The 12,414-nt window shown below is 38.1% G+C and overlaps 1 protein-coding gene across 2 annotated transcripts in view; it reads left to right on the top strand.

The window, feature by feature from the left end:
• Nucleotides 1-12,414, top strand: part of C5 (complement C5) — a 105,833-nt gene that overhangs the window by 60,819 nt on the left and 32,600 nt on the right. For both annotated transcript variants that reach the window (XM_032308555.1, XM_032308554.1), the window contains 3 exons: nucleotides 1,539-1,766; nucleotides 3,187-3,247; nucleotides 11,385-11,474. In XM_032308555.1, the coding sequence (XP_032164446.1) occupies nucleotides 1,539-1,766; nucleotides 3,187-3,247; nucleotides 11,385-11,474 (379 nt within the window). The remainder of the gene's footprint in view (nucleotides 1-1,538; nucleotides 1,767-3,186; nucleotides 3,248-11,384; nucleotides 11,475-12,414) is intronic.

Here is a 12,414-nt window from a genome sequence, read left to right on the forward strand (position 1 = left end):
AACCCTGAAATTTCTGTTCTGTTCTGTTCTATAAGCCTTGGTTTGGATGCATGGAATCTGTGCTGGGTGTTGTTCAAGGGTTGGCCAGGTTTAAGTAAATTTTATATGCTGAACTTGGAATGCCTTCACTTTTCAGCTCTGGTGGCTGTTTAATATTCTGTCTCCTGGTTCTTCAAGCCCATAGATGGCAGTTTCTGCCAGGGCCTTAGGCACTCATCAGGGCACTACTGGGGCCTTCCCTCAGGTAAAAACTGTAGTCAACAGGAATCTCACCCAGTATCATTCCTTCCTTCCAGCTGCTCCCTTCTCTTCCACTTTCTAGTACCTTTAGGTTGTGTGTGTGTGTGTGTGTGTGTGTGTGTGTAGTCAAGAGCTTATAGTTGTGTTTGCAGAACGGTGTCCAACAGGATCTACTTGGCCATCACTGAAAACAGAACTGCTGCTGTAGGCTTATTTAATTGATATTCTATTTTTGAAAACTGAAGATATTCAGTTTTAAACATTCCTTTCTATTCCCAACTTATTAGGAATTTTTGTAATGAATTTATGTGGAATTCTGTCAAGCCACTCTTCTCCTGGGGGAATGGGCAACCCAGTAGGCTTCTTTAACTCCTGCCCCATCCACCCAGGTTGTTGTATTTCCCAAAGAGATAATTAAGAGGGAAACGGAGCACTTCGTTTTTGAGAAATTCCTCAAATTAGTCCTTGAATGTTGGCACTCTTTCTTGTTTACCTGCTTGATTTATTCTGTATCCTATGATTTTACGCTTTGGGATATAGTTAATTCTGCCGGTTCACTAGATTTGGGAGTGAAGATGAAAAATATTCATTTTTAACCGAAAGTAGGTAGGTACTATTATTATTATCTGCATTACAAAGATGAGAAAATGAGTAGTTAAAAAGATCATGTGACCTGATTTTATCATACAGTAAGAGGCAGAGCCAAGATTTGAACCAAGATCTTCCTAGAGCCAAAGTCTGGCTGTAAAATGGAGTACAAATGGGGAATTAATAAGCGACAAGATTGGAAAAGTAAGGTGGGGACATATTGGTCAGGGCCTTGAACACCAAGAGATGGAGTTCTCAGTCTTTCCTAAAATCATTGTTTGTTAAATACCAAAGGCTAAGCTAAAAGATACAAAGAGGAGTAAGACACATAAAGTGCCCAAGCCTGGGGTTCCCACCGCCTAAGGTACAAGCATGTAAAGAGACCATGTAACAGATGATACATGACAACATGAACAAAGAACCTGAGAAACTTCACACCTGATTTAGAAGGTAATGATCCAAAGAAGATAAGACATTTCAGAGCCAGGGCTAAACTTGGCAGACATCCCTTCACGTTGCTAAACTCTACAGTAGCTTGTGTGTGTATGTCTGAAAATCTAACATGAGCTTGCTCCTCTGCCTTAGAATCTAAGGGGTTATTTAACCCTGTAAAAACTCAGGGACAGTTTTGTATCCAGACGAACGACGTCAGGGCACACTTTCCTTATCATAAAGTGTTTTAATATAATGGTTCACTGGTTATATTTCAGTTCTGTGTTAAAATGTCTGCTGTGGAGGAAATCTGTACATCAGGAAGCCCAGCTATCAACCACCAGGGCAGCAGTCCCTCCAGATGTGTGTCCCAGAGAGTAGAAGCTTCCTCCAGTCATCCAGTGACCTTCACCGTGCTTCCTCTGGAAGCTGGCCTCCACAACATCAACTTTTCACTGGAGACTTCACTTGGAAAAGAAATCTTAGTAAAAACATTACGAGTGGTGGTAAGAAAAATGTGCTTTTTTTTCTGATTCTTTTTAATAACACTTTTTTCATGGGTGGAAGGGATTAAGAGTATACTTATCGTGGTGAGCACTGAGTAGTGTATGGAATTGTTGAATCACTATTGTACACCTGACTGCGTATCGATTATAATGGAATTAAAATTTAAAAAAAGAAAGAAAAAGAATGGTAACAAACACTACTTTCAGTCTGGAAAAAAAGTTGTCAGCAGCTTATCATTAAGTGGATCAGAAAAAGAACACAGAAAAACAATATAAATATGAATATAACAGAATGCTAACATTTGGGGAAAACAAAGTAGAGGATATCTCAGGTTTTTGGTATGATTCTTATAACTTTTCTTTCAGTCTGACATTATGTTTTAAAAATTTAAATAAAACAATGGTACTTCATGATTGTAGAACATATGGAATAATGAAAAGCTACAGAGAAGAAAATTAAAATCACTGATAACTCCCACACCCAAAGATAGGCAACTTTGACAGTTTGATATATAGCCTTCCAAGGTTTTCCCCCAACACATTCAAAAGGCGTGTCTTGAAATCTATGTGCCAGACATTGTGCCAGGTACTGGAGATCCAGCAATAGATAAGACACAGTCCAGGCATTTATAGTTTAGAATTTATAGTCTAAAAAATGTTTCATTTACAAATAAGTAAAGAGACTAAAAAAGGAAGAAAATTATCATTTATTAAGTACTATTTACCCACATAGTCTATTGAGTGTTTTCGTGTTATCCTAGTAAGATTAAGGTTCTTGCCAAGAGTCACATGATTAGTTAATAACAGAACTGGGTCTTCTTAGGTCTTCATTCTCTGACTTATGTTTTTAGCCACGCAATCACTTCGGTAGACATATACTGACTTATTTTGTACAAGGCATGTCCTATGTATCCTTGCATGGTAGTTCCATGCACAGACTAAGGAGACAGGCTGCCTGGGTTTGAATCCTGGCTCCACCACTTGCTAGCAGTGTGACATTGGATAAGTTTCTTGATTTCTCTATGTGCCATTTTCTTCATCTACCAAATGGGAGTAATAATAGTTTCTACTTCATGAAGTATTTTTTTTAGGTTAAACAAGATAATACATACAAAGCATTTAGGTCAATTTCCTGGCTTATGATAACTTCTATTTAAGTATTTGGTCTGGTTATTATGCAAGTAGCCAGAAAATCTTATTCTTGCATTTGTGAATATAAATATTTAAACATATTTTTGCCTTTAAATTTTTTTTTCAATTGGAAAGTGTCCAAGTTGATCCAAGAATTCAGGTCATATGAATTTAATTTTATTTTTTCATCATTTGAAGGGGGCAGCTGAAATTCAGGGAACAAATTAAGGCTTCACTGAGGGAGTTAAATTTAATTATATTCTTTACTGAGTGTTTTCTGCCTTTTTAGCCAGAAGGTATCAAAAAGGAAAGTTATGCTGGTGTTACTCTGGACCCAAGGGGTATTTATGGTAGGTATTTTACATGTTGTCTTTTGCTCTAGAAATTAAAGTGTCTAGGTAAACTGAAACGTTGTTTTTCAAAATGTTAATTGTCTGGAATAAGAAATATTCATTTCTTAGCTCATTGACATTCTTGATAGCACGTGTTGTATATAATCTGGATGGGTTTAGAGCAAAGAAAAAGAATTCCATTATTTTTAAGTGCAAAGCATTGAAATTGTGATAATTGCATGAGTTCTCTTTGATATTAGTCATTTTGTATCCATCACAATGATAATTTATACTATTTTCTTATAGAACCATCAATCCCAAGGAATACCTAAGAAAAAGTCATTTCCATACTTCTTTAACACACAGTATTTGAAAACACAATAATGCTGATTAATCACTTAACTAACTCATTCCTTGTTGTTCCTACTATCCTACCTTTTACCCTTCAATAAAGATATTCTGAACCTTCTCACGGTTAGAATTTTGCAAATATCCAAGCACTTAATCAAGGCTCATACACTTAAATATACACGAAATCTAGAGTGGGTTCTAAATTTAGAATGGGTTAACAATTCTGTTCAACAAAAAAAGATAGCCTGTCATAGTTCTTATTAAATGGATTAAATTTACCATATTATTGCCTTGAATCATGTTTCTTTGCTTACAGTCATATAGCAATGAGGGAAAAAAGCTTACCTATAAATCAAGACCCTTATACCCAGAGAGCCATTTCTGAGAATTGCAAAGTAAAGCAAAGCAAAGAATTCAGATCTTTACCTTTAAATCAGCTGAGTATCATAAGCTAAGGATGATTTCAACAGTAACAGGAAGAAAAATCCATCTTAAATGCATGTATCCAGATGCTCCCATTTTTTACTTAATTTTATCTTCACTTAGACCTTCTTCCAGCCTGTCCATTGTGAAGGATCTGTGGGTAGAGATATTACAAATTCTGAGATTTGGAGCCTCATGAAGTTACTTATATCAAGCCGCAGAGCCAGTGTGTCTTTATTTTCTTCCTGTTTACCTTGTGCCTCCCATACTGACATTACTGCAAACAGATTTGCAAAATGGCCCTGTCTGGTACATCCCAGGTGTGGACATCAGGGCCACACAATGGGAATGATCTTTTATCTGGGAATAAATCTCTCAGTCAAAAATCTTGGTAAAAAAATTGTATAATAAAACCTATGCCTCTTTCCAATCTTGCCATATAACCGTTTCCCTTATTGTTTTAGACAACTTAGATTTAGGCAGCTTTATAACTTTCTAGAGAGCTAAATAGGGTAAAGATTACAATTAACTTAGTCCAGTGAGTTTGGAGAGTTTATTAAATACTTCCAATATTTATGTGTCAGAAATGCTATATACTTTATAGAATTCCTTTTTTTTTTTTTTTTTAAGGCTAACGTGTATTTGGAAAAGTAGATGGACAATAACATCACTGGAAATTTGGGGGAAAAAATCAGTGAGGGAGAAGAAGGTATCAACAAATTATAAAGTGATAGGAATGAAAATAGTGTGGCATCAGCTTAAAATGAGGACTAAATGTAGAAACTCAATCCAAGGAGCCCGCATCTTTCGTTCTTACTTTCTCTCCCCCACAAGCCTTTGCCTCCAAATCTTCTTTGGGTTGCAGGGAGTTCAGCTCCTCACCACCCCCCACTTCTTGGCACACCACATCACTGGTCTGGGCAGGCCCCCTGTGTTTTCTTTCCTCCCTTCATTCCTTTCTCTTTTTTTAAATGTTATGTTAGTCACCATACAGTACGTCATTAGTTTTTGATGTAGTGTTCCATGATTCATTGTTTGCCTAAAACACCCAGTGTTCCATGTAATACGTGCCCTGTTTAATACCCATCACAGGGCTCACCCATCCCTTCACCCCTCTCCCCTCTAAAACCTTCAGTTTGAGTCCCAGAGTCCATAGTCTCTCATGGTTTGTCTCCCTTCTCTAATTTCCACCCACCTTCATTTTTCCCTTCCTTCTCCTAATGTCCTCTGTGCTATTCCTTATGTTCCACAAATAAGCGAAACCATACGATAATTGTCTTTGTCTGTTTGATTTATTTCACTTAGCATAATCTCCTCCAGTCCCAGCCATGTTGATGCAAAAGTTGGGTATTCATCCTTTCTGATGGCTGAGTAATATTCCATTATATATGGATCACATCTTCTTTATCCATTCGTCTGTTGAAGGACATCTCGACTCCTTCCATTGTTTGGCTTTTGTGGACATTGCTGCTATGAACGCTGGGTGCATATAGCCCTTCTTTTCACTATATTTGTATCTTTGGGGTAAATACTCAGTAGTGCAATTGCTGGGTCATAGGGTAGCTCTATTTTTAATTTTTTGATGAACTTCCATACTGTTTTCCATAGTGGCTGTACCAGCTTGCATTCCCACCAAAAGTGTAAGAGGGTTCCCCTTTCTCACAACTCCTCCAGTATTTGTTGTTTCTTGTCTTGTCAATTTTTGCCATTCTAACTGGTGTGAGGTGGTATCTCAGTGTGGTTTTGATTTGAATTCCCTGATGGCTAATGATGTTGAACATTTTTTCATGTGGCTACTTGAATAGACCAATAAACAGTAACGAGATTAAAGCAGTGATCAACAACCCCCCCCCCAAAAAAAAAACCAAGAGTCCAGGATCTGATGAATTCCCTGGGGAATTCTACCAAACATTCAAAGAAGAAATAATACCTATTCTTCTGAAGCTGCTTCAAAAAATAGAAAAAAGGAAAACTTCCAAACTCATTCTATGAGGCCAGCATTACCTTGATCCCCAAACAGGCAAAGACCTCTTCAAAAAGGAGAATTGCAAATCAATATTGCTGATGAATATGGCTGCCAAAATTCTCAACAAGATTCTCCCTACTAGGATCCAACAGTATATTAAAAAGATTATCTGTCATGACTGGGTGGGATTACCCCTGGGATGCAAGTGTGGTTCAATATTTGCAAATCCATCAATGTGGTAGAACATGCTAATAAGGGGGGAGAGAAGAACCATATGGTCCTCTCAATTGATGCAGAAAAAGCATTTGACAAAATACAGCATCTTTTTCTGATTAAAACTCTTCAGAGTATAGGGATAGAGGGAATATTCCTCAATTTCATAAAAACCATCTATGAAAAGCCCATTCTCAAATTCAAAAAGCGAGTTCGAAAAGCAAATATCATTCTCAATGGGGAAAAGCTGAGAGCATTTTCCTTAAGATCAGGAACACAGTTAGGATGCCCAGTCTCACCGCTGTTGTTCGACATAGTACTGGAAATCCTAGCAACAGCAATCAGACAACAAAAAGAAATAAAATGTATCCAAACTGGCAAAGAAGTCAAACTCTCTCTCTTCCCAGGTGACATGAAACTTTATGTGGAAAACCCAGAAGACTCCACCCCCAAATTACTAGAAATCATACAGCAATTCAGTAATGTGGCAGGATACAAAATCAATCCATAGAAATCAGTTGCTTTCTTATACACTAACAATGTAACTGTAGAAAGAGAAATTAAAGAATCGATTCCATTTACAATAGCACCAAAACCTTACCCTGTAATAACCTAAAGAGGTAAAGGATCTATACTCTAGAAACTACAGAACACTTGTGAAGGAAATTGAAGAAGACATGAAAAGATGGAAAAATATTCCATGCTCATGGATCGGAAGAATAAACATTGTTAGGATGTCTATGCCACCCAGAGCAATCTATACTTTCAACACCGTCCCGATCAAAATACCAATGGCATTTTTCAAAGTGCTGGAATAAACAATCCTAAAATTTGTATGGAACCAGAAAAGACCCCAAATCATCAAGGAAATTTTGAAAAAGAAAAACAAAGCTGGGAGCATCATGTTGCCTGATTTCAAGATATATTACAAGGCATGATCACCAAGACATCATGGTACTGGCACAAAAACAGACACATGGATCAATGTAACAGAGTAGAGTCCCCAGATATGGACGTTCAACTCTATGGTCAGGAAAAAATATCCAGTGGAAAAAATATCCAGTAGAAAAAAGACAGTCTCTTCAATAAATAGTGCTGAGAAACTTAGACAGCTATATACAGAAGAATGAAACTCAACCATTCTCTTACACCATACACAAGAATAAACTCTAAATGGATGAAAGACCTCAATGTGAGACAGGAATCCATCAAAATTCTAGAGGGGAACATATGTAGTAACCTTTTGGACATTCTCCCTTTATTCCTGACCTCTGATCCCATTTCCCTTCCTTTAAATGCACCCACTCAGATCCTATTCTCTATCCTACTCTATTTCTTAAATTTTTAAACTCAACATTCTGTTTTAAAGGAATACACTCTGCTTCTTACAGTGTTTCAGAGTATATTCCACCACAATTTTACTTATCTGTCCTATAGGGACAGATTCCCCACCATTGTGAGCAATACTGCAGTGAACATTATACATCTCCCTTTACAGATCTGTCAGCATTAATCCAGACTGTATATCCAGGAGTGTGACTGCTGGGTCAGAGGGCATACATATGTTGAATATTATTTACTGCTGTCCTGTTGGTCTTCAGAATGACTGTGTTATTTACACATCTGCCAGCACCGCGTGAACATTGTCATCTCTCTGCATCCTCACCAGCACTTGTATTATTGCTGGGGTATTGTTACTCTAAAATGTGCCATTTATGAGAGGCATAGGATGCTGTCTCATTGTTTTAGTTTGGATCCTTCTGAGTACAAAATATTTATTGGCCATTTGGTCTTCCCATCTGTGAATTTCCTATTCTTACCTTTCGTACCTTGTTCTATTTTCCTTTTGGGTTTTTTTTGGGGGGGGGTCTATTTCTAATTGATTTTTGTCTCTGGTGTACTTTTTTTGAAAAAAGATTTTTTATTATTTGAGAGAGAGCGAGCAAGCATGTGTGAGCAAGAGGAAGAAGGGTCAGTGGGAGAGGGAGAGAGACTCTCCAGCAGACTCCCTGCTGAGCACTGAACTGAATGTGGGGCTCTCTCTCATGACCATGAGATCATGACCTGAGCAGAAATCAAGAGTCAGACCCTTAACTGACTGAGCCACCCAGGCAGTCCTCTGGTATACTTTTTTGAGCAATAGTGAACCCAAGTGGGTTTTGAATAGGAATCCTTTATTCTGATATAGCCAATTCATTATAATTTTACTTTATAGCTATTATATATTTGGGGGGTAATCTTTAAGAAGTCTTTTCCTGCTCTTAGTTCACAGAGATATTATATATTTTACCCTGTTGGTTTTACAGATTTGACTTTTAAATGTTTTAATCTCTCTCATATCTATCTTTATATGTAATGTCTTGATGGGCCTTTTTTTTTAAGATTTTATTTATTTGTCATAAAGAAAGAAAAAACACAAGCAGGGGGAATGGCAGGCAGCAGGAGAAGCAGGCTCCCTGCTCAGCAGGGAGCCCAATGCAGGTCTCCATCCCAGGACCCTGGGATCATGACCTGAGCGGAAGGCAGACAGATGCTTAACTGACTGAGCCACCCAGGTATCCCTTGATGAGTCTTTTATCATGATTCCTGACAAAGAGTAATATTGACTTCTGTGAGTTTTAGTTTTCACTTCTGTACCTTTTCAATCCGCTAGCAGAATTGCTAATAAGAATTGAAATAGCCAAGGGCAGATATCAATAGAAAAACTAATGGAGCATTAAATTTAGATAATTTCAGACAACCAACTATCATTAAGTACAATGTATTGTTTTCCAGAATCTTTGTCTATATTATTCTCACCCTTATTAAAATCCTTTGAGGAAAATATTATTACCTCTATGGAACTGATGAGCACATCAAGGCACAGAAAGGTCAAGTGTCTTGCCCAGTGTCACATATAGAGGACTCCTTCTGAGTTCCATGCTCTTTCAACCACACCGCAAACTTCTTAAATGTCTTCACTGAGTTTTATTTTAATATTATATCCTCAGGGGCACCTGGGGGCCCTGGTTAAGCGTCTGCCTTCTTTTCCAGTTATGATCCTGTGGTCCTGAGATCAAGCCCCGCTTCAGGCTCCCTGACCAGCAGGAAGCCTGCTTCTCTCCCTCTCCCACTCTTTCTGTTTGTATTCCCTCTCTTGCTGACTCTCTCTCTCTGTCAAATAAATAGATAAAATATTTTTTTTTAAATTGCATCCTCCGTATTTATTAAAATTTAATTAAGAAAGAAGTTACCTGAGGAACATTCCTGTCTCTTCCACAAAGCCATGTACTTGCCCCATTAAGTGGCAAAATGTCACTATTTTCTTTTAGCATCTGCCCTGTGCCAGGGACAGTGGTAAATGCTGGGACCACAGCTTTCAATAAGAGATGGTTCCTGCCCTCAGAGCTTTCCCGGCAGGACAATGAGAGGTGGGGGTCTCTGTGGTGACTGCTGTTGGTCCACAGTAAAACTTCTGAGATCAGATCCAAGCTTCATCTCTGCCCGCTCTGTGGTCTGGAGCAATTTGCTTTCTAAACCTCAGTTTTCTCATCTATAAAATAAAAACAATAACAATAGACCTAGCAAACAGGGTTGTCATAAGATCCAGTATAACAATGCATTTAGAAGATTAGCAGAGTGCTTGGTGTTCTATCAGTAGAATGATAAATACCATTTTTATGAAATAAACCAATGATTAAAGTAGAAAAATGCTCAGATAACAAGTATGCTAAAACTCTGTTATTGCACATAGAGAAAAAGTGTCTAAGTTAAATCGAGAGAAAGTGGAAATAATTTCAGGGCATGCATCCCAATGGAGCTAATCTTCAAATATCCTTGACTGAGCAATTACATTAGTTATTTTTAAGTTTCAATTCCAAGAATAATTTTCTCTCTTGGACAAAACGGCATGCTCCCTTTTTCTGGTGGAATAAATTTATATAACCTATTTATTTCCTATCTTGTAATGACCAGGAAGCTTACAGTTAAATTTAATGCTCTAAGGAGATTATATAGGCCTAGGGTTTGATAAAAATCCTTGATTATTTTTAACTTACTTTTAAAATTTTAGTATAGTTATTATAGGAGGGACTTTTATTTTCTTATATTTTTTTTAGATTTTATTTTTTTATTTGATGGAGGCAAAACAAGAAAGGGAACACAAACAGGGGGAGTGGGAGAGGGAGAAGCAGGCTTCCCCCTGAGCAGGGAGCCTGACTTAGGGCTCTATTCCAGGACCCTGGGATCATGACCTGAGCCGAAGGCAGACGCTTAACAACTGAACCAGCCAGGTGCCCCAAAGGGCCTTTTATTTTAAGACAATTCTTTGGAAGCTAGTATATTATAAATAACCTGCAACTGGGATTCCTTCAAGAATTCTGGGTAAACTTATGAGATTCTACCTCACACCAGTCAGAATGGCTAAAATTAACAAGGCAGGAAATGACAGATTGTGGTGAGGATGCCAATAAAGGGGAACCCTCCTACACTGTTGGTAGGAATGCAAGTTGGTGCAGTCACTCTGGAAAACAGTATGGAGATTCCTCAAGATGTTAAAAACAGAACTATCCTATCACCCAGCGATTGCACTACTAGGGCTTTACCCCAAAGATATAAATGTAGTGATCTGAAGGAGCACCTGCACCTTAATATTTATAGCAGCAATGTCCACAATAGCCAAACTATGGAAAGAGCCCAGATATCCATCGACTAATGAATGGATAAAGAAGATGTTGAATTTATATGCAATGGAATATCGCTCAGCCATTTTAAAAAAAAAATGAAATCCTGCCATTTGCAGCATGGATGGAACCATAACTTACTATGCTAAGCAAAATAAGTTAATCAAAGAAAGACAATTATCATGTGATCTCATTCATCTGTGGAATTTAAGAAACGAAACAGAGGAGCACAGGGAAAGGGAGGGAGAAATAAAACAAGATGAAATCAGAGAGGGAGAAAAACCATGAGACCCTTTTTTTCCCCCCCATAAGAGACTCTTAATCATAGGAAACAAACTGAGTGTTCCTGGAGGAGAGGGAGGTAGGGGAATGGGGTAACTGGATGATGGATATTAAGGAAGGCACTGGGTGTTATATAAGATTGATGAACCACTGACCTCTACCTCTGAAACTGCTAATACAGTATGTGTTAATTAATAGAATTTAAATTTTTTAAAAAAGAATTCTGTGTAACTCTAATAATTTTTTTTTTTAACTTCAGGTGTCATTAGTCGACGAAAGGAGTTCCCATACAGGGTGCCATTAGATTTGGTCCCCAAAACAAAAGTCCAAAGGATTGTGAGTATAAAAGGTAAAGTGACAAATGCCATTTTTATTTTTCATTTCAGCTTATGCTTTAAATAACAAATATCCTCATGATTATTTTGTTTCTCCTCTTCTCTACTCAGAAGCATGTACAAATCCACCTCTGGGGAAACCCTGCTCTTTCTACCACCTTCAAATCCCCAACCGCTTTTCTGACTGTTTTCTCCCATTGGCCTAATTTAAATGGAGAGTCTCCCATGATGAAGGGTGGGGGTTATCACTGACCCAAAGATTTCTCTCAAACTTTCCATTTCCATTTCCAACCACTCTTGCTCCAGAGAGGGCTTTGTGACCTATAAATGGCGCCACCAGAGTTGTGCTGCTCTGCTGAAATATCAGTCCCCGAGTGGTTCTTTCCCCTCAGGTACATTTGCAGAAGTGGCAGCTTCAGTGAGTTTCCTCTGGTCTCTAACCTTTATAATTCAGTCATATGTCATCCAAACAATAGAATGTCCTGACTAACTTTATCTCAGATAAAGCCCTGGGCTCAGAATGTTAGTACTGTGAGAGACTTTTTAAATCATGTGCAATCCTGGTGTTGGATATGTGAAAATTTGTTTGCCTAGTATCACACGGTGGCTTTTGGACAGAGTCCCCACAGCACTCACAGAACACTCACAGCCCAGGCGTTTTGCTTTGCTTTGTGGGAGCAATTGATTCATAGAGTTTACAATGTCTAAAGCTGTCAGGTTGGACGAGAGCAAATTTGCCATATCTATGCCATATCTATGCGGTAATCTGCCTGCTACGTTATACCATCTTAGCACCATATTCCAGGGGCATTTTTAAACCTGTTCTTGGTGTTTCTTTTAAATCCATATTCCTCACTAGATCTTTTCTGTCTCTCCCCAGCTAAGAAGTTAATTCAACTGCCTAGATAAAAAGAAAAGAACAAGGGGGCGCCTGGGTGGCTCAGTCAATTAAGT

Source organism: Mustela erminea, chromosome 12 (assembly GCF_009829155.1).
Source record: "Mustela erminea isolate mMusErm1 chromosome 12, mMusErm1.Pri, whole genome shotgun sequence".
In the NCBI taxonomy this organism is placed as follows: domain Eukaryota; kingdom Metazoa; phylum Chordata; class Mammalia; order Carnivora; family Mustelidae; genus Mustela; species Mustela erminea.